Source organism: Xenopus laevis, chromosome 5S (genome assembly GCF_017654675.1).
Source record: "Xenopus laevis strain J_2021 chromosome 5S, Xenopus_laevis_v10.1, whole genome shotgun sequence".
NCBI classification, from domain to species: domain Eukaryota; kingdom Metazoa; phylum Chordata; class Amphibia; order Anura; family Pipidae; genus Xenopus; species Xenopus laevis.
Genome location: NC_054380.1, coordinates 126469889 through 126493411, shown reverse-complemented (window position 1 = coordinate 126493411; position 23523 = coordinate 126469889). Strand labels below are relative to the sequence as shown.

Sequence of the window (23523 nt, the reverse complement as noted above, 5' to 3'; positions counted from 1 at the left end):
GTCCACGGAGTTCACAGACGCCATCTTCTTCCACGCGATCTTCTTCCTGCTTTGACCGGCGTTTTGGCCAAAAGTCACTAAGTTTTCCGATTTCACTTTGTGACTTTTGGCGCATGCGCAGTAGATTCGGACCGATGAAATGCTCCTACTGCGCATGCGCCGGTCAAAGCAGGAAGAAGATCGCTTGGAAGAAGATGGCGTCGGTGAACTCCGTAGACTGGACCTGCGCAGAAGGGTAAGTAACAAGTTAGGGGCATTTGCCCAGCGGGACAGGTAGGCCAGGGGGGAGGAGGGAGGGGATGCAACACAGGTGAGGGTTTTTGCGCTCAGGGGGTTTCCTTCTCCTTTAAGGTGGCCATAGACGCAAAGATCCACTCGCATCGCCAAACGAGCCGCTCTTTCCCCGATATGCCGCTAACGGGCATGGCTATATCGGGGGCGGGACGGTCACAACAAAATCAAACCTGTCCAATCGACCAAACGACCGATTTCCGCCGGATGAAAAATGTTGGGACTCTCCACACACGGTCCGAAAATCGTACGAATCCTCGATTCGTACGATAGGATCTTTGCGTCTATGGCCACCATAACATGAAAGGGTTTTGAGATGTTGTACCATGTACATGAAAGGGTTATAAGTATACATACTGCAGAACATAATATTCCAGCTTAATCTGTTTCCCCTGTTCTTCCACAGCTCTCTTGTGCCTTTCAAGATGAGAAGCACCTGTATATGGTGATGGAGTACATGCCAGGGGGCGACCTGGTAAATCTTATGAGTAATTATGACATGCCTGAGAAATGGGCTAAGTTCTACACAGCAGAGGTTGTCCTTGCTCTGAATGCCATTCACTCCATGGGTTTGATACACAGGGATGTCAAACCTGACAACATGCTCTTGGATAAGTACGGGCACCTGAAGCTGGCAGACTTTGGCACGTGCATGAAGATGGACCAAGTAAGTATAACAGACAGCTGCTTCTTAGCTGCAGGGATCACCAACATGAAAATTTAATATAAACCTCAGCATACTGAAATAAGAAACTTTCTAAATACAATCAAGTAAAAATTCTGTACGGTTTCTGAAATAATCAAGTTTATTTTCACTATTCCTTTCTCAGCATCTGTTTCTCTTCATTCCGTCTTCATGCAGCAGTTGGGTGTCAGATGAATGCTCCAATATATCTTGGGGATAGGATCCGTTATCCAGAAACCCATTGTCCAGAAATCTCAGAATTCCAGAATTGCCATCTCCCATAGACTCCATTTTATCAAAATAATCCAGATTTTTAAAAATGATTCCCAACTTGATCCCAACTAAGATATAATTAATCCTTATTGGAAGCAAAACCAGCCTATTGGGTTTATTTAATGTTTACATGATTTTCTAGTAGACTTAATGTAAGAAGATCTAAATTACAGAAAGATCAATTATACGGAAAACCTCAGGTCCTGAGCATTCTGGATAACAGGTCCCCTACCTGTATAAAACAATAACTTCCTTTTTGAATTTTTAATATGATGTAGAGAGGGATATTCTGAGACAGTTTGTAAATGGTTTTAATTTTTTTATTATTATTTGTGGTTTAAAGAAGTAGCAAAAACCTTAAGTGGCCAATTTATCAAGGGTTGAATAGTCAATTAGAAAAGAATTACCCCAAAACATTGCGTTTGTTGACGTTAGTAATTAGATGGCTATGCTTGTTATGGCCTGATGCTGTTTGATGTACCTCAAAAATATCAGATTGCTTGATTTATATAAGTTTTGGGCCTAATTTACGAGGACCAATAATAATAGAACCATATATTTAATATGTCCTATACTAGTGAATATAAAGGGGAACTATCGCAAAAATGAATATTTATATATAAGCTTCAGCATAGTGAAATAAGAAGTTTTCTAAATATAATCAATTAAATATTCTGCATTGTTTCTGAAATATTCAACTATCCCTCTCTCAGCATCTGTTTCTCTTCATTCATTCTGTCTTCATGCAGGAGTTGGGTGTCATATAATCATTGACAGTTAGATCCAATATATCTTACAGGGGGGGGGCTTCTTTTGCCTAGAAGATGTATTAGAGCTCACTCTATTAAAATCACCAGACATCATGTCTCTCTACATGCAGGATTTGTGCGAAAGGCAGTTATTTTGTTTGTACTGGAATCCGTTATTTGAGTGAGCTCTAATTCATCTGATAGGAAAGTAAGCTCCCTTAGGGTCTGGCCACATGGGCAGATTCGGGGAGATTAGTCGCCAGCGACAAAACTCGTCTTCTTCGTGGCCACTAATCTCCCAGATTTGCCTTCTGCCGGCTAAAATGTAAATTGCCTGGGGGCAGGTATATGGAATGCTTCGTTTTCCGAAGGCGCCTGTAATTGCCTCACGAGGAAACTTCGGGCGACATCGGAAAACGAAGCACTTCGTGTGCCTGCCCCCAGGCTTTTTACATTTTAGCCGGCGGAAGGCAGGGAAAGGGAGATTAGTCGCCGCGAAGAAGAGGAGATTTGTCGCCTGGCGACTAATCTCCCCGAATCTGCCTGTGTGGGTAGACCCTTATAAGATATATAGATAGATAAATCTTACTGTCAATCTGACACCCAACTGCTGCATGAAGAGAGAATGAAGAGAAACAGATGCTGAGAGTGTGCCTCACAGTTGGGTACACGGATAAAATGTAAGACCGAAGTGGAGCTGCACAGACAGTTATTGTGTGAGGTGAAGAAAGGGGAAACATGCCTGCACTGCTGCTATGTGACCGGACAGCTTTTTTGAGCTGCACCTTCCTGTAAATAATTCTGAGATGTTTAGGAGCTTCCAGCAAGCCTGGCTGAGGATCTTGGGATTTGGAGCTGAGTCAGCAGCTGTAGAAGGGCATGCTGGGTATTAGTACTGCCAGACTGGATGGCTGCCTATACTGCACAGCCAGGAGCTGTTGATATAATCGTCTTTGTTACATTTCTACAAGGATGTCTCTCAGGCTCCATTTATGGTAATGCTGGCACCTTCATGCTAATGGCAGTGGTTTTAGTTCTCTGTGCTGGGATTGCCTCATTTTATGGGTGCATTCTGGGTAGAGACAGATATCAGCCCTGTTATATTTTTCCCGGAGTTCCCTTTGTACTGGCTGATGACTGCTCTCTAGTCTATGGACCCGGCTGACACTAGTAGCAGCAGAACTTTTATTCCTCCCCCTTCCCTGGTCAAGCTCTAATGTCCCATACATATCATACATATCATACATATCATACATATCATACATGAAGCCTTAAGTTTGCCCAGGTGCAGTAAACTATAGCAACCAATTACCAGGTAGCATTTACTGGTCACCTGTTTAAAAGCAAACATTTTATTGGTTGCCATTGGTTACTACTCCTGGGAAACATTGTGCATTATATTACATATGGGGGTAGACCCTTAATGCTTTCATTTCACTGCAGGAAGAGTTTATCTGTTCTGCGCATTTGTTTGAGCAACTGCCACCAATTCTGTCTCTTACAGCGCCATCTACCGTCAAACATTTGGTAATACTTTTTGAAGACTATTGTAATTAAAGGGAAATATGCCAGAACCCTGGAGGTGTTCTTGCACAAAAATCAATCAGACACAACACGCTTACACTGACAGCTGTACTTTGCTATTTATAAGTACCATTGTAGACGTGTACATTTTTCACCTGAAGGTAATAGCCCTGGAAGGGTACCAAAGGCACTAGCAGTGATGCCAGTGTTTATGGAAGCCAGATTTGCAGCAGTAGCATGTTTCACTTACATGTATTTCCATTCTTATTCCTGTATAGATAACCAAGATTGTGCCCTTTAGTATCCTTCTTCATCTGAACTTCGTACCACTGCCATTTTAACCAGCAAAACTGTCAGGTTAGAAAATACTTCTGGCTTTCCTGACAGGTCTGCATAGGCCTAAGTTATAATCGTTGGCCTTAAAGGAACAGTAACGTCAAAAAATAAAATTGTTTTAAAGTAATGAAAATATAATGCAGTGTTGCCCTGCACTGGTAAAACTGCTGTGTTTGCTTCAGAAACACTACTTTTGTTTATATAAATAAGCTGCTGTGTAGCAATGGGGGCAGCCATTCAAAGGAGAAAAGGCTCAGGTTACACAGCAGATAACAGATAAGCTCTGAAGAACATAAGGCTAGGGGCACACGGCGCGATTTCGCCGCGATTCTGCGCTGGGCGAGTTGTCGCTGCGTTTTTTAAGCCGAAATAGCTTTGCTAACTTTGGCGCTGGCGTCAATGCAAATCGCGGCGAAATCGCTGCGCTAATTCACACGCGGCGATTCTTTTTCTACTGTCGCCCGGAAACGCCCAGCGAGGCAACTTCGGACGACAATAGAAAACGAATCGCTGCGTGTGAATTAGCGCAGCGATTTCGCCGCGATTTGCATTGACGCCAGCGCCAAAGTTAGCAAAGCTATTTCGGCTTAAAAAACGCAGCGACAACTCGCTTAGCGCAGAATCGCGGCGAAATCGCGCCGTGTGCCCCTACCCTAATGGTGTTATCTGTTCCCACTATTTATCCTGTACCATATAGCCTTTTTTCAATTTGCGCCATTGCTACACGGCAGCTTGTAAATCAACTATAGTAGTGTTTCTGAAGCAAACACATCAGTTTTACCAGTGCAGGGCAACCGTACATGATATTTTCATTACATTAAAACACTTACATTTTTTGGTGTTACTGTTCCTTTAAAGTCAGCAAGTGGGTGGCCAAATGGGGGCAAAGACCTGCTTGTTTTGCAATCTTTGTGTATGCCCATTTTAAGCCTTAGGGTTTAGGCTTAAGGCATGAGCTGGACATACAAATTTTCGTACAGTATTCATTGTGTGTATGGTGGGAATAGAGCCGACTGATATCAGAAGAAGACTTGGATATCAGTCGGCTCGTCGATCGAGCTTGACAGAAAATTTTGATTGAGTGCCTTTGAAGTCACTCAAACATCGGCCGTTGTTAGTGCTGAATCATCAGATACAGGTAGAATTCTATTGTTTCTGTCTGTATATCTGACTATTTAGTTCTACACGTGTGTATTGAAACGAACGATCTTACTTGGAAAGATCTTTTCCAATAAAGATCGTAATTGTTACATCTATGGCCACGTTTAGACAGTAAAAAAAAAGTCTCACTTGGCTTCAATATTCCAGCGCTCTGGGGGCAGTGGTTTGGGTGCAACTGAAATAGGGTCTTCCATGAAAACCTTGAATTTAAGGAGGAGTTCCTCCCCAGATTTGCAGACATATGAGTTAGGCTTTTGTCCCTCGGGAAATTGATGCTCCTTCAATAACACAGATGAAGCCACCATGCTTTACAGTATATGAATAATGTCCCACATGGGCTCTATGCACGGGAACTGTCTTTAGAGGTGCTGGGTGACTTATGGCAAATAACATACAAAAAGTGCTTCTTAAAGGAGAAGGAAAGGCTAAAATTAAGTAAGCTTTATCAGAAAGGTCTATATAAATACACCAGTAAACCCTGAAAGTAATGCTGCTCTGAGTCCTCTGTCAAAGAAACACCACATTTGTTTGCTTTTATTGTGTACTCATGCGCTTCTGTATCAGACTTCCTGTTTTCAGCTTAAAGATCCAGGGCACGGCCTTGAGCATGCTCAGTTTGCTTCTCTCCCCCTCCCTCCTCCCATCCCTGCTGTAATCTGAGCTCAGAGCTGTTAGTGAGCAGGGAGAGACTCAGGCAGGAAGTGATGTCACACCAGGCTTATATGGCAGCTTCTATCCTGAACAAACAGAGTCAGTGTCTAGAGCTGTTTACTCAGGTATGGTAAAGCATTCTGCAGAATAAATATAGTGTTATAGTTTGCACTATTGTGGCTAATCTATTGGCAATAAACTGTCGTGGAGCTTTCCTTCTCCTTTAAAGGGGACCTGTCACCCAGACATAAAAAGCTGTATAATAAAAGTCCTTTTCAAATTAATCATGAAATCCAAATTCTTTTTATTAAAACATCCATAACAGTTATAAATGTGTTTAAATGTATCAGCTGTCAATCATATATTGCCTGCCCCTCCTCTAAGACTTAGGCATAGGGGCGGGGCAGGCAATTACTTTAACTTTCCATTCTACACTTCCTAGACATCACTGCAATCCCACATTCCCACTCGCTCCTCACCATCTAATTGTGTAGCCAGTGCATAGGCATGTACATCATGTTCCCTATTCTGATGCATAAACAAGATTTTGGCATGATGCAAAGCTTGCATTAATAGCATTGTCTACAAAATGGCACCTGTCTGCTTGCCATGACTGTAAATTCCAAGACTAAACAAAACAGGTTTGAAATCATTTTTATAGTGTAAGTGATGTTTATTTTGCTAGACTAACATCATAAAATAGGATTTGGAATTATTTCTTAGGTTGACAGGTCTCCTTTAATAAGATTCCAGTTTGGAATTGTGAGAAAATGTTGCTGGTTTTTGGAAAGAATGTTTGAAATTGGAATCCTTCTTGGCCTTTCTTATCTGCCATACAGCTTCCACCTCCATTAGCCCCTAATTCTCCTGCCAGCAGTGCTGATAAGTGCATATTCAGTGACACAAGGAAGACTTGGGCTGAGAGATGACAGAGGCAGGCAAATATAGAACTGGCAGTTGTGACTCACAACAGACTAAGACAACTCATATGAGACAGATAAGCAGAGCATAGGGGCTGTTCTTTATAATCCTACTCTTTTTTTTTTCCCAGCAGTTACAGCCCTTGGTATTCAGGAAATTCTGCATAAAAACCCAGTGTACATGTATATGTCTGTAATCTGGACTTAATCATACTTTTGCATAACCAAGGCAGGATTTTGCACTCACCAGAGGGTTTGCTGTAGCAATAATCAGGTGTTGCAGCTTCTATAGAAAGCTACGGTAAATGCGACAATGTCTCTGGCTGTTATTTTGGGTAGGGATGCAACGAAATCCAGGATTTGGTCTGGGACTCGGCCTTTTAAAGCAGGATTCGGATTCAGCCGAATCCTTCTGCCCACCCGAACCAAATCCCAATTAGCATATGCAAAGTAGGGGTGGGGAGGGAAATCGTGTGACTTTTTTTCACAAAACAAGGAAGTAGAAAATGTTTCCCCTTACCACCCCTAATTTGCATATGCAAATTAGTATGTGGTTCAGTATTCAGCAGAATCTTTCGCAACGGATTCGAGGGTTCGGCTGGATCCAAAATAGTGGATTTGGTGCATCTCTAATTTTTAGTTTCCATTTGCTCAATCTACCTGGTGACTCCAGTAACACCAAAAAATAACAATATAATGTACTGTTGCTCTCCACTGGTCAAAATGTTATGTTTGCTTCGACAAGCTGCTGTGTAGCTATGGGGGCAGCCATTCAAGCACAGGATATAAAGTAGATAACAGATAAGTTCTGAAGAATCCCATTGTATACTATAGCGCTATACTATAGATCTGCTATCTGCTGTGTATCCTGTGTCGTTTCTCCTTTTTCAGCCTTGAATGAATGCCCCCAATGCTATACAGCAGCTTGTTTATATAAACTATAGTAGTACTTATCTGTTATCTACTGTGTATCCTGTGCTTGAATGGCTGCCCCCATGGCTACACAGCAGCTTGTTTATATAAACTATAGTAGTACTTATCTGTTATCTACTGTGTATCCTGTGCTTGAATGGCTGCCCCCATGGCTACACAACAGATTGTTTATATAAACTATAGTAGTACTTATCTGTTATCTACTGTGTATCCTGTGCTTGAATGGCTGCCCCCATGGCTACACAGCAGCTTGTTTATATAAACTATAATAGAGTTTCTGAGGCAAACACACCAGTTTTACCAGTGCAGGGTAACCGGACATGATATTTTCATTTTTTTGGTGTTACTGTTCCTTTAATAATGGAAGAGACATCAGACCAAGAGCCCAATTGGGTTTCTTCTTTTTTTTTTTATAATTCAGCTGTAGGCACGAGGGATCTGGTAAAATACTTCTTGCTGCAGTAATAAGAACACCCTGGATCACTTCTGATTGGCAGCTATTGAAAGCAGCAGCAGGCAGAGCAGTGAAGGGGTCCGATTGCAGCCAATGTTTGGCACCCAGACCCCAAGTACTCTCTATAAAAACAATATTAACCCTGTAGGAAGCAAGTAAAACATATTCACTTTATAAATAGTTTTTTTAGTTTATTTTGTGCTGTCTTGGTTTCTGATTCCTGACATGTGCCTTCTTCCTCTAGACAGGCATGGTGCGCTGTGATACTGCTGTTGGGACCCCGGATTACATATCTCCTGAAGTTCTGAAATCTCAGGGAGGTGATGGATACTATGGCAGGGAGTGTGACTGGTGGTCTGTGGGGGTCTTCCTATTTGAGATGCTGGTTGGTAAGTGATTCCACTTTATATTTGGATCCTTTATGTTTATTAATGATGATTATTCACTATCTCATGCAGTTGCCTTTTTACTGTTACTTTCTGTATGTTGAGTGTGACCAGCAGCATGTGTTTGTGTATGTCTCCGGTTTGATTGACAGTTTGTATTAAGTACATACAGAAAACCTGCCTGCTTGGCCAGCCTTAATGTATTTGTTTTTTTTTTGTTTTAGCCCACACCCATAGGTTCAGACCACAGCCCTCCTGCATTGCCATGACCACCCTCATAATTAACACTTTTCCTAGTTTTCTTTTTGTGATGGCTGTTTCTAAGTAGAATTTATCTGATTCTTATAGGAGAAGAAAAGCTACCAAAGCAGTTTATTGCCAATAGATTAGCCTCAATCTATAACATATTTATTCTGCCGAATGCTTTACCACACCTAAGTAAACAGCTCTAGAAGCTCGCTCTGTTTGTTTAGGATAGCAGCTGCCATATTAGCTTGGTTTGACATCACTTCCTGTCTCTCCCTGCTCACTCATAGCTCTGGGCTGAGATTACAGCAGGGAGGGGAGGGAGAGAGGAGCAAACTGAGCATGCTCAAGCCCTAGCCCTGGAGGGTTAAGCTGAAAACAGGAAGTCTGATACAGAAGCCCATGAGTACACAATAAAAGGAAAGAAATGTTGTGTTTCTTTTGACAGAGGACTCAGAGCAGCATTACTTTGAGGGTTTACTGGTGTATTTATATAGAGCTTTCTGATAAAGCTTACTTAATTTTAATCTTTCCTTCTCCTTTTACAACTCCTGTTGGAAGGTTTCTCATACAGAATCCAGCATTACTATACAGATATCTTCTGCCCATGCTCAATAACTATTAAATAAAGGAAAAAAGAAAAAGCTTCAGATTCCTGCTGTGTTGGTGCAAGGTTATTAAATCATGTTGCTAAGGTGCCAAGCTATGTTAACTAGTGTGCCTTGGCACTGATCATAGAAGGTCAATATTGTCCTTGCAGTTGGTTGAGCAGATTAAATGGATTAGTGCTTTGCTGAGCTGGAAGTTACTGTTGACAGGTGTGTGCTAGGCTGGTGAGTCGGAAGTGCCTATTATCCAAGGCAAATGGCCTCTGTCAGGTTTGGGTCATGCTTATCTCATTCCCAGTCCCTCGTGCTTATTGTGCTTACCTGTCTGTATCCCTATTCAGGCATTGCCCTCACTCCCTGCATTCTTACACTGGCGTTGCCCTCACAAGGGATAAATGTCAAAAATTGCTGTATGTGCCATATGCATTAACGGAATCGTTTAGTATAAAAACAAAAACTGGGTAAATCGATAGGCTGTGCAAAATAAAAAATATTTGTAATATAGTTAGTTATCCAAAAATGTAATGTATAAAAGCTGGAGTGACTGGATGTGTAACATAATAGCCAGAACATTACTTCCTGCTTTTCAGCTCTCTTGGTTTCAACTGATTGGTTACTGCCTGGTAACCAATCAGTTACTTGAGGGGGGGGGGACACATGGGTCATAACTGTTTCTTTTAAATCTGAGCTTAATGCTAAGGTTCACTTACAAACTCACTGAACATTTATGTCCCATGTGGCCCCCCCTTAAAGTCACTGCTTAACTCAGAGTTAGAGAGCTGAAAAGCAGGAAGTAGTGTTCTGCTCAACATCTGTTCACTCCAGCCTTTATACATTTTTGCCTAACTATATTAGAAATATGTTTTATTTTGCACAGCCTATCTATTTACCCAGTTTTTATTTTTACACTGAACTGTTCCATTAAAAGGCATTCTAAATTACCAGGTTGCAGCTACCTGGGTATATTATAACAGTCACTGTCATCAGATCACCCCCTTGGAGATAAATTACACTTAAAAGTGCCAGCGATTTAAGGAGGCCATACATGGGCAGATTTAAGATACTAATTCAAGTCCTTTAGTCAGCAGATTCTCTGCCCATGTATGAGGTCCTCCGACGGGACTACCCAACTGTCACCTGGCCCAAAAGCAGCTAGATGTTGATTGGACGGGTTTGATTTACATGTAGTAATATAAAGGACTGCATCAATGAGCTGCCTCTTTTCTGGTTGCCTAGGGCCAAACGATCAGATTAGCCCAATGTCACCCATCTTTGGTGGGCATATTGGGCGAACGGTCCTCTTGTTTTATGTTATTGTGTTATATGTATGGCGTATTCCTGGAAATATTATAATCTGCATGGTGATAGGTTAATTGTAGCCTTGCTCATTTTAAAGGTGCATGCACACAGATACATGGTGGATCAGGTGATAAAAATCACAAAGTTTCATCTGGTCCAATCCAAACCAACCAACCAACCAATCAGCAGACTATATGTGGAGCAAACACTGCCATTTTCATTGTGTTTTTCTAACAGATCAAAAAAATTGTTACAGCACTTACAGTAATATATTGTTTTTATATTTTTTCCAGGGGACACCCCATTTTATGCTGATTCTCTGGTTGGAACCTACAGTAAAATTATGGACCATAAGAACTCACTAAATTTCACTGATGATGTGGAGATCTCCACGCACGCCAAGAACCTCATCTGTGCCTTTTTGACTGACAGGTAACCATAGAAAACGGGATCTAGCTGCATGGAGAGGGAAGTGGCACTCTTTTCTGTGATCGGCAAACCAATACCTTCTAAATTCCATTATTGTGTGTGTGTGTGTGTGTGTGTGTGTGTGTGTGTGTGTGTGTGTGTATATATATATATATATATATATACATATATATATATATGAAACTTAGTGAGGTCATCATTTAGGGGCAGATTTTTTAAGGGTCGAATTAATTTTTTTTATGGTCAAAACTGTTAAATTTGACTAGGCAATTATCCAAACTCAATTTGAGTTTTTTTAAGAAAAACCCTCAAATTTGATTTTTGAGATTTATCATTCTCTGGCCATTTAAGAATTTGAATTTGACTATCTGCTGCTTTAAACCTGCCAAATTCATGTATAAGTCAATGGGAGAGGTCTGGTGACTAATTTAGATGTTTGTAGCCTTCCTGACATTCAAGGTTTTTTCTGAGAAAGGACTCAAATTGAGTTCGGTCTAATTTGATTAGAGATCTCTGGTCGGTAAAATTTGTCCGAGTTTTAGATATTCGGTTTTCTTAACAAATAACAAGAAAATCAAATTTAAAGAGCTTAAAAAAAACTTGAATTTAAAATTTGAACCTTGGTAAATCTGCTTCCCCATTATACATAGTACTTAGTGATGCCACTTTTACACACATCAGACTTATCTGTCCCTAACATTAAAATAAAAAATTGTGGTATCAATTTATCGGAATCACTATTGAGTTAGCAGGGCCTTCCCCAAGGGGCCTCAATTGCCTACAATTAGTAACCCATTGGTCACATAGGCCCTTCAAACAATGTAACCCCAATGCATGCATGATCACATATCTGATTTATGCCTATGATTAAGTGTCATCGCAAAATGTGTAAGGCTCAAGATGATTGTTTAAATTTCTTCTTTTTAACTACTTGTAACTTTTTACTTTTTGGTCTGATTTATACATGGCTTCCCATAGATTAATGCCCTAAACCCATCTTGCTTTTGTATACATATATTTGATCTGCCACAGTCACACCCATTATGCTGAAGCCCTGCCCATAATTCACCCAAGCGCAGGCCACCAATCTTTTTTGAGGACCTTTCTGCTGTTGGGCCCCTGACCCCCCTTATGATGACCCTGATAAAAGCACTCAATATTCTTTTTATTCTTATTGGGGGGGGGGGTACATTATTTCCTGTATTAATTTGTAGGGGTGTTGTCTTAAAAAGAAGAACCTGGAAATTAGTGGGATTCGGGATCCCTCTGACACTATTATCTCACCAATCGGCCAGCTGGCAGAGCAGACTGATATTGGATCAGTGGCTGTATGTGTTAGAGTCCTGCAGCGGGTCGGTTACCCGCAAAAACCTGCGGTACCCTGCGGGTTGCGGGTAGAAGTTCCAGGTGCAGCTATAGACGCGGGTCGGAGGTTTTCCAGGTCGCAGGTTGGGTCTTCTCAATAGTGATTTTTACTCCTTTTTTCTGACCACGCCTACGTCCGTTGATGTCACGTCCGATTTACAATGACAGCACTTCCTGTTTTACTCCTTTTTTCCCCCCTGAGCATGCCTACTTCCGATGATGTCACTTCCGGTCTACAATGACAGCACTTCCTGATATTTTATGATTAGTGGGTTGTGGGTCCGGGTAGCTGATAAGGTACTTGCGGGTCGGTAGCAGGTCCAAGTGCGTAAGAATGCCAGGTTGCGGATTGCAGGTTGCGGGTATGGGTTGGGTTAAGGGTTCCCACGCAGGACTCTAGTACGTGTTATGGCCGATAGTCCAACCAATCGATACTGCAGAAGAGGAGCTGATCATGTGTCAATGTATGATGCATTGGCCAACATTACATCAGCAGATAACATCTTCAAACCCGCACGATCTGCAAATCTGCCAATATCATACATGTATAAAATATACATGACACAAAATGATACATGTATGATTGGATTTTGGCAGGTTAGATCCAAGTGCCTCAAGATGTATCTTCATGACTTCTTTCGTTGTTTACTTTCAACTTGGCTTTAAAACCAGAAAATCAAGAACAGCAAGTGATTTCCAGTTGGCAGCAGTAGCAAGAACAGGCCATTCACAGGGCTTACCAGAATTAGCAGTAGGTGTAACAAAACAGTTTGTGGCTGGCACGTGGCTCTGTACATACAATTAAATTCCCAGTATTCAGTATTCATGCTGCCGTCTAAAAGCTTCATCCTACTATTTGACAGAAAAAGAATCGAGTCAGCATTGTGACAATTTTTTTCCCCCCCCTCATTGGATTGGTGAACCTGTTCTGCAGAAAACACAGAGGCTGCACTCATTGATTCTCTCCCTCATTTATTTATTTAGCTTCACAATTCCAAAGAATAGGGTATTTTATACATCCTTAATAAATAATATATCATATACAGGTATGGGATCTGTTATCCGGAAACCCATTATCCAGAAAGTTCCAAATTACATAAAGGCTGTCTCCCATAGACTCCATTTTATCCAAATAATCCACATTTTTCAAAATGATTTCCTTTTTGTCTGTAAAAATAAAACAGTTCCTTGGACTTGAACCAAACTAAGATATAATTAAGCCGTATTATAAGCAAAACCAGCCTGATTATTTAATGATTTTCTAGTAGACATAAAGGGAAACTATTGCAAAAATTGAAATTTAATATAAGCTTCAGCATACTGAAATAAGAAACTTTCTAAATACAATGAATTATTAATTCTGTACCGTTTCAGAAATGATCGTTTATCTTCACTATTCCTCACTCAGCATCCGTTTTTCTTCATTCTGTCTTCATGTTGGTTGTAAGATATTTATTGACAGTTAAGCTCCCCATAGACGCGACGATTCTTCTTGCCGAACGACCGATTTTAGGTAAATCCGACCAATCCATCGAAATTATCGTGCGGTTAGTGGGATTCGAACGATCGTATATCTTATATTTTTCATCCGACATCTGTCAGGAAATAGATCGGCCAGGTCAAAAAATCTTTGTCGGTCCCAGTGCAATCTATCTATGTTTTCAGGGCCAAGCAGGCAGCTCCCCTTTGTTTTCCTGGCAAATTGGTCTTTTTAGTTGATGGTTAATTCGTACGATCGTTCCGAGAAAATCGTGGTCTCACGATGAGGATCTGATCTTTTAAAAATCTCAACATCTATGGCCAGCTTTAGATCCAATATATCTTATAGGGGGGCTCCTTTTGCCTAGAAGATGTATTAGAGCTCACTCTATTAAAATCACTAGAAATCATGTCCCTCTACATGCAGAATTTGTGCAAAAGGCAGTTATTTTGTTTGTACTGGAATCAGTTATTTGAGTGAGCTCTAATTCATCTGCTAGGAAAAGAAGTCCCCCTATAAGATATATTGGATCTAACTGTCAATGAATATCTGACACCCGACTGCTGCATGAAGAGAGAAAGAAGAAAAACCAATGCTGAGAGAGGAATAGTGAAGATAAACTTGATTATTTCAGAAACAATGCAAAATATTTCATTGATTGTATTTAGAAACTTTCTTATTTCAGTATGATGAAGCTTATATTTAATTTTCATCTTCGCGATAGTTCCCCTTTAAGGTATGAAGATCCAAATTGCGGAAAGATCCGTTATCTGGGAAGCCCCAGGTCCTAAGCATCCAGGATAACAGATCCCAAAACTAAGCATTCAGGATAACAGTTCCCAAAACTGTATTTGTCCCTGTTATAGCTGTTAGGCCAGTAGAAGGGAACACAGAGAAGTGACAAGATCATGATCAAACAGCAAAGCATTAAAAGAGCTTTTGAGTGTCGGATATGCAGTGACTTTCATAGATTTTAAGGTGGAATATTATTAATACATGCTGTTCAAAGCCCACACAGGATTGACAGGAAGGGGAATTACTGCTTTGCCGGCACAATTTTGCAAGCCTGTCAGCACTTTCTCTTTTTAGATACTTCTTTTTTATTTCCCAAAGTGGAGCTGGAAGCTACAGCCTGACACAGATTTGCAGCTTTGCTGATTTTGCTGTGTGTTAACCCTCACTACCTGGAAATATCTAAATTGCCCAGTGATTAATTCCCTGCCCACATATAAAATCCGTGCACCTATTGTCCTTTTGCCATATTGTCTCTTTTCTGTTCAGTATGACTTTAATCAGTTTACGACATCAAAGTGCATTAAGAAGGGCTGAGTTTAACGTTGTCCAAGAGAGACACTTCACTTTATAAGACTTTTGCAATATATCTACAAACTACAGAAAACAAAAAAAAGTGTATATTTTAATGTTGCATAGTAAGCACTACCCGTTCGACATGGGGCATGTAGTTGGGCATTGCAGGTGTTGTTGAAGCAACAAATGCAGCTGCCCCAATTTTTATTATTGCATAATGTTAGCAATTTGGTGTTAAAGGAGAAGCAAAGTTCCGAAGAAGTTTATTGCCAATAGATTAGCCACAATAGTGCAATCTATGACACTATATTTATGTAATGGAGTCTGAGTCAGGATTCCAAAATGGTGACCAAGATGGCGTCCAAGATGGTGGCTTCCTGGTTCCTCGCGGACGCAGCCGGATGACACCCTCCTCTTCCCGCACTCTGGTCGCCGGCGACGGAATGGGCGTCGGCATCAATAATCGGCGCCGGCGTCGGTCGCACACGTCAGCGCGTCCACGCACACGTTATGACGCCGATGCGTCCAAAATTGGCGCCAAACCTGGGCCTATAAGAAGGAACTCTGGGAAGTCATCAGTGCCCAATTATAGGTCTTAGCTTGCTATTCCTGGGTGTGTTCGTCTGATATTCTTGCTTATTGTGTACCGACCTCTTGCCTGGATTCCTCGACTTTGAACCTCTTCTGCCTGGACTGATATCATTGCCTGTTTGACCATTCTTTTGTCTCATCCCTATCTGTACTGCGAACTTGGACTTTTGCTACCTCCTCCCTTGGTCCTCACTACCTCTGAGGCCTTTGGCCTTACAATTTATTCTGCAGAATACTTTATTATACCTGATTAAACAGCTCTAGAAGCTCTCATTGTATGTTTAGGATAGCAGCTGCCATATTAGCTTGGTGTGACATCACTTCCTGCCTGAGTCTCTCCCTGCTCACTCATAAGTCTGGGCTCAGATTATAGCAGGGAGGGAGGGGGGGAACAGGAGGGGTAGTGAGGAGCAAACTGAGCATGCTCAAGTCCAAGCCCTGGAGGTTTATGTTGAAAACAATAAGTCTGATACAGAAGCCCATGTGTACACAATAGAAGGAAAGAAATATGGTGTCTCGGCAGCATTACTTTGAGGGTTTACTGGTGTATTTAACCCTTAAAAGGGATACTGTCATGGGAAAAAACATTGTTTTCTGACAGGCTGCTGTTTTTCCTTCTCAATGTAACTGAATGTGTCTCAGTGGGACATGGGTTTTTACTATTGAGTGTTGTTCTTAGATCTACCAGGCAGCTGTTATCTTTTGTTAGGGAGCTTCTGTCTAGTTACCTTCCCATTGTTCTTTTGTTTGGCTGCTGGGGGGGGTGGAAAGGGAGGGGGTAATATCACTCCAACTTGCAGTACAGCAGTAAAGAGTGATTGAAGTTTATCAGAGCACTAGTCACATGACTTGGGGTAGCTGGGAAATTGACAATATGTCTAGCCCCATGTCAGATTTCAAAATTGAATATAAAAAAATCTGTTTGCTCTTTTGAGAAATGGATTTCAGTGCATAATTCTGCTGGAGCAGCACTATTAACTGATTCATTTTGAAAAAAATGTTTTTTCCCATGACAGTATCCCTTTAACTCTACTAGAAAATCTTATAAACATTAAATAAACCCAACAGGCTGGTTTTGCCTCCGATGCGTATTAATTATATCTTAGTTTGGATCAAGTGCAAGCTACTGTTTTATTATTACAGAGAAGAATTACATCATTTTTAAAAATGTGGATTTTGTAGATACAGTGGAGTCTATCAGAGATGACCTTCTCGTTATTCAGAGCTTTCTGGATAACTGGTTTCCACATAGTGGATCCCTTAACTGTGCTTCAAAGTGGCAAGCCTACCTGCTGTCATTAACACGTGGATACACCTGCAAATATTCACTTCCATTGTTATAAACAAGGGAATCAACAAGTGCTAATTGCTGATTGGCTGTTGGGATATTGGAAAAAAAAGTTTGCCTCTTTATTAACAGTGCCAGTAACACCAAAAATGTGTTTTATGTGCACGGTTAAGGTGGCCCATGTCACCAATCTTTCCTCTGACAGGCCCAAACGTGGGCAATATCGTGGTAATGCAATTGTTTGGCCCTAGGGGGGGTATGAAAAGTAGGAGCATCAATTAGCCAATGTAGTCCTCGATCTGACAGAAAAATCCAGTCTGCCCAATCAAGATCTAGCCAATTCTTTGCCAGATATCGACCAGAGAAGCCAGTTAACTTCCGAATCGGTCTAAAGGACCCGAATTGGCAAATTAAATCTGCCTGTGGATGACCACCTTTAATCTGCACTGGATAAAAAATGTATTTGCTTCAAGAGTTTATTTAAAGGAGAAGGAAAGGCTAAAATTAAGTAAGCTTTATCAGAAAGGTCTATATAAATACACCAGTTAACCCTCAAAGTAATGCTGCTCTGAGTCCTCTGTCAAAAGAAACAGCATTTCTTTCCTTCAATTGTGTACACATGGGCTTCTGTATTAGACTTCCTGTTTTCAGCATAACCTCGAGGGCAGGGCTTGAGCATGCTCAGTTTGCTCCTCTCCCCCTCCCTCCTCCCATCCGTGCTGTAATCTGAGCTCAGAGCTATCAGTGAGCAGGGAGAGACTAAGGCAGGAAGTGATGTCACACACCAAGCTTATATGGCAGCTTCTATCCTAAACAAACAGAGACAGTGTCTAGGGCTGTTTACCCAGGTATGGTAAAGCATTCTGCAGAATAAATATAGCGTTCTAGCTTGCACTATTATGGCTAATCTGTTGGCAATAAACTGTCTTGGAGCTTTCCTTCTCCTTTAAACCAGCTGATATGTGACCGTATGGACATATAGAAAGTTCCAATAGGGCTGTAGTGGCACACAGATGTAAGAGCAGATGGATGGATGTAAAACCGAAGGTAAACAGGGGTCAAATGTAAGTTTTGGCAGTCTACACATCTGCAGAATAAAAGCCTATCTCATATAACATAGAACTGCTGCTCTTCTATACGTTACTGGCCTTTTTAATTTGGGCTGGCAGTGGAAAATGTATCATCCTGAGGGGGGCCATTTTGAAGGGATTTGGAAGCTGACCGGGATCTGTGGCAAGGACATCACAAAGCTATGTCACTGAGCAACGACTGCACAAAAATACAGAACTATTCTTCCTGTCATTTATCTTGGGCTTCATAGAAAAAAATTAAATAAACACCAGATGGTTCCGCACCATGCAGACAGGTACTTAGTGCTGCTGGTCTAATGAAGGGCAGATTTGTGTCGTAGCCATGCCAGGAAGGAAGAGATTTTTGTGTGGAAATGACCTGCTGCACTAACCACTTCCTGGTTTTGGTCCCATGATGTGACTCATTTCAGGGACCAAAATATCTATGTCTAAACTGAGGCGTCTGTGTTGGAGCAGCCATTTTACTTCAGGGCTGATGCTGGTACAGGTGCACTGGTGACAGTATACCCCCACCTTGTTAGGCTGACGGTGATCTATCCCCTCCCTCACCTTGTTGCCTTGGGAAGTGATGGATTCTGGGACTTTGCATTCCTCTTCTTTCAAGAGAATCTGGGCAATTACTGTGAAAATCCCAGAATCCACCACTTTGCAGTGGAACAAGGTAAGGGAGGAGTTTATTACTCGTTCAGCGGGGGATGTTTTCCTACAGTCTGTGGGATCAGCTATGTTTGAGTAAATATTTTTGGAAGTTCAGGTAGTGTTTATGCACTTTTTCTACATAAGCCAAACTGAATGAGCTCATGTCAAAAAAAAGGGGTGGTTCTCTTTAAAGGGATACTGTCATGGGAAAACATTTTCAAAACACATCATCAGTTAGTGCTGCTCCAGCAGAATTCTGCACTGAAATCCGTTTCTCGAAAGAGCAAACAGATTTTTTTATATTTAATTTTGAAATGTGACATGGGGCTAGATATATTGTCAATTTCCCTGCTGCCCCCAGTCATGTGACTTGTGCTCTGACAAACTTCAGTGGCTCTTTACTGCTGTACTGCAAGTTGGAGTGATATCACCCCCCTCCCTTTACCACCCAGCAGCCTAACAACAGAACAATGGGAATGTAAACAGCTCCCTGATACAAGATAACAGCTGACTGGTAGATCTAAGAACAACGCTCAATAGTAAAATCCAGGTCCCACTGAGACACATTCAGTTACATTGAGTAGGAGAAACAACAGCCTGCCAGAAAGCAGTTCCATCCTGAAGTGCTGGCTCTTTCTGAAAGCACATGACCAGGCAAAATTACCTGAGATGCACCTACACACCAATATTACAGCTAAAAAAAATACACTTGCTGGTTCAGGAATTAATTTTAATATTGTAGAGAGAATTATTTGCAGTGTAAACAGTGTCATTTCGAAATTAAAACGACATCATAAAAATCATGACAGAATCCCTTTAAGGTGGAGCTCCACCTAAAAATAGTTGAAAGAAAATTCTAAGCAGCTTTCTAATATGCATGGTTTTTCTAAGTGTTTCTAATTGCAGCTGAGAGCAGTATCTGTTTATTCCGTTTCTGTCCTAATCTCATTCTTGAAACCATGTAGTAGAAGTCACATGCCCTCCAGTTTTGTTACTGAGCTTCTGCTATATTGTTTCAGGAGTCAGAAGCAGCAGTGCAGAGAATACAAACATCCAGACACTGCTTTTAGTAGCAGTTACATTTGCAGGCCTGTTTTGAAAGCATTTAACTTACTTTACTAAATGTATATAGGAACGTTGCTTAGAATTAGAATTTTTCATTGTATGTATTTTTGGTGGAGTTCTTTAAAGGAAAACTATACCCTTCAAACAATGTAGATCTCTATAAAATATATTGCATAAAACAGCTCATATGTAAAACCCTGCTTCATGTAAATAAACAATTTTCATAATGATATCCTTTTTTAGTAGTATGTGCCATTGGGTAATCCTAAATAGAAAACTGCAATTTAAAAAAAATAAGGGCTGCCCCCTGGGATCGTATGATTCACGGTGCACACAATCAAAGCAAACACACCATACATGTTAGGTCACATGAGCCAATTAACAGACAGAGTTCTGTCTTTTGCTTCCACACTTCTTCCTGTTACAGTTAGAGCTGCAGTATTTCTGGTCAGGTGATCTCTGAGGCAGCACACAGACCATCACTAAATGGTGGATTGAGGCAAGAGATGTAAAAGGGCAATATTTACTTAAATATATATTCCAGTTTGGTGAGATTCTTTAATATGTCACTTAATTTGATATAAACTATCTGTTGCTCATGTATTCATTTTGGGGGTATAGTTTTCCTTTAAAATATTAAATTAGAAATCTCCTTGGATTTTCACTTTAAAATACTAGTAATTCCCCCCCCAAGTAATTAATAAGCCGTTTCAAATTAGAAAACTACTGATTTGTTTGTAAGTAAATTTCCTCTTTAATTCAGTGAAATAAATGGATTTTTTAAATAAAACTGGCTACATTGCTCTTTTCATGTATTTCTCAGAGAGACATCTAGTACATAGGAGGGAGCTCATTTCATCCCCACCGTAGCCTGTAGATGCCTAGAGAATTCTGATTTCTTTAGCTCAAATAAGGGACCCTGTGTATAGGACACCCTTGCACCCCCACAGATCACTGCCAGGCCTGTTTCCCTGACTCTCCTGAGACTCCCTGCGGCCAATGAAAATATTGACAGTGAGCCGAATTCAAGGAATCCAACGTTACTTTGCAGAAGCCGTTGATCGATTTGTTCTCTGGAACTGTTTGTTTATACATCGCTTTTTAGAACTTGAAGGGGGTTTGTGCATTAACCCGTAAGGAAGGTAGAAGAGATTCCTTTGGATTTTCTGCCGCCAAGGGGTTAATGAATATTGGCAGTGCAAGTGCAAACTTCCATATGCCTCCCTTGTCATATGGCTTGGCAGCAGCCTCTGAAAGGATCCTTTTTAATTTAAATGCTGGCCGATATTGGCTGAGCTTCCCTTTGCACACAGAATCGGGGTGGAAAACGGCTTCATTCTACACGTGGCATTTTAACAGGCTGCCTGTTTTCCCCCCGCTTGCTCTCATGTATTAATCGCATGCTGCAGGATCAGAAGAGGTGGGCTGAAGCCCACTCTATGGGATTGATATATAGTGCTTGGGGGATAGCTGCCTGGGAAGGCTCCTAGCCCTTTCGTACAATAATAAGACCTTCATTTGCACAAATGGATAAGTCGCCTTTTGCAAATGTAACCTTTTCATTGCTTTGCTATGTACAGAGAGGTACGACTTGGCAGGAACGGAATTGAAGACATAAAGCAGCACCCTTTCTTCAAGAACGACCAGTGGAACTGGGACAACATTCGGGAAAGTAAGTATGTGCGCCTCAGTCAGGTGGGTGATGCTGTGCTGTGGGTGGTCCTGATCTAACCTTGTATTTCCATCCACAGCCCCTAAGCTCAGCTTGTACAGGTTGAAATTGGAATCACACACCTATACTACTCTAGATCCCAGCACTCCCTGAAAGGCATATTGTAGTTCACTAGCTCAGTAAATTGGGCATTCGTGTATGCGTTATGCATGTCATGTTCATGAATATGCAATAAAAATCACATACCGCAGGCAGATATATATATATATATATATGTATATATGTGTATATATGTATATATGTGTATATGTGTATATGTATATATGTATATGTGTATATGTATATATGTATATATATATGTATATGTATATATGTATATATATATGTATATATGTATATATATATGTATATATGTATATATATATGTATATATGTATATATATATGTATATATGTATATATGTGTATATGTATATATGTATATATATATATATGTATGTATATATATATGTATATATGTATATATGTGTATATATATAGATATGTACATATATGTATATATATGTATATATGTATGTATATATATATATATATATATATGTGTATATATATATATATATATATATATATATATATGTGTATATATATATATATATATATATATATATATATATATATATATATATATACACAGTATATACATACTATATATACATACTATATATATTGAAGACCAGCAACACCAGGATTCCTTATGATTAAAACAAGTGTATTAAACAGTGCATATATATATACACATATATATGCACACACACAAATTATTAAATTATAAATAGGATGGCTTCTCTAATTCCTTGACTAAGTACTCATGTTAAAGTGAGTTTTTAAATAGTCTATGCCGCAGCCTGTGTAGTGGATCTGCAGGAAGAAGAAAAATGTTTGTGGTACGTGGAGGGAGATGGCAAGGGCTCTGACTAGTATTTAGCAATAGGAGGACAAAGATTCCAGTATTTTGGCTTATCAATGTCACCGTTGTGTAGCATTACTCCGCTGTCTGAATGCTGGGTACCTGTGCAGCATGACTTAAAGGGACACTATCACTAAAATTTGAAAAGAGAAAAAAAAATGTCTGTTTCCGTAATATATAGGAATGTATATAGGAATGTCTGATCTGTAGTTTTTCTGTTTTCTCTAACTAATTTCTAGTTCTGTCTTTGGTCATAAGAACTGGTTTAGAAACTTACGTCTGCCGCTCAGAACTCCTCCTTGTAAACAGTAGGGATGCAATGAATCCAGTATTCGGCCTTTTTCAGCAGGATTCTTATTCGGCCGAATCCTTCTTCCTGGCCGAACTGAATCCTAATTTGCATATGCAAATTAGGGGCGGGCGGGAAATCGCATCACTTTTTGTCACAAAACAAGGAAGTAAAAAAAGGAGACTTATCTCCTGGACTATGACTGGTCTAGTCACCTGACGCTTTTCATGCCTCATTCTGGCACTTCATCAGAGGCTTTGATTAAGTTCCATAACGAGGCATGAAACACGTCAGGTGACTGCACATGTCAGCTGTTTTTAATACAAGCTTGGTAATAAAGTTTTTTCAATTTTAACTCATTAGAACTGGAACCCCACCCCCAGTGTTCTACAACATATAAACCATTTCTCAAGCATATTGATACAGATACGGTGTTTTAGCATAAAGCTGAACAGGCATGTTCCCCATTGACTCTGCAAATGTATAACTGGATTATACGGAACCAATCTTTCCTGTGCTGTGGGTCACTTTAGCCGTTCATTATCCCTGGACCTCTAAGTTCTAGGCTGGAGCCAAATGTTTTTTCGAGAAGTAACTCATGCCAAGCTTTCTTTTCTCCCTGCTTCCAGCGGTTGCTCCTGTTGTGCCTGAGTTGACTAGTGACATTGACACCAGTAATTTTGACGACATCGAAGATGACAAGGGAGATGTGGAAACCTTTCCTATCCCGAAAGCCTTTGCAGGAAACCAATTGCCTTTCGTAGGTTTCACCTACTACCGTGAAAATCTGTAAGTCTGCCCGCAGTACGTAGTCATAAAAGCAG

At 40.6% G+C, this 23523-nt stretch overlaps 1 protein-coding gene across 3 annotated transcripts in view; it reads left to right on the top strand.

Annotated features, from left to right (window-relative positions):
* Positions 1 to 23523, top strand: part of rock2.S (Rho-associated, coiled-coil containing protein kinase 2 S homeolog) — a 127970-nt gene that overhangs the window by 69282 nt on the left and 35165 nt on the right. For all 3 annotated transcript variants that reach the window (XM_018264206.2, NM_001161388.1, XM_018264207.2), the window contains 5 exon segments: positions 698 to 958; positions 8222 to 8366; positions 10810 to 10948; positions 21353 to 21444; positions 23329 to 23488. In XM_018264206.2, the coding sequence (XP_018119695.1) occupies positions 698 to 958; positions 8222 to 8366; positions 10810 to 10948; positions 21353 to 21444; positions 23329 to 23488 (797 nt within the window).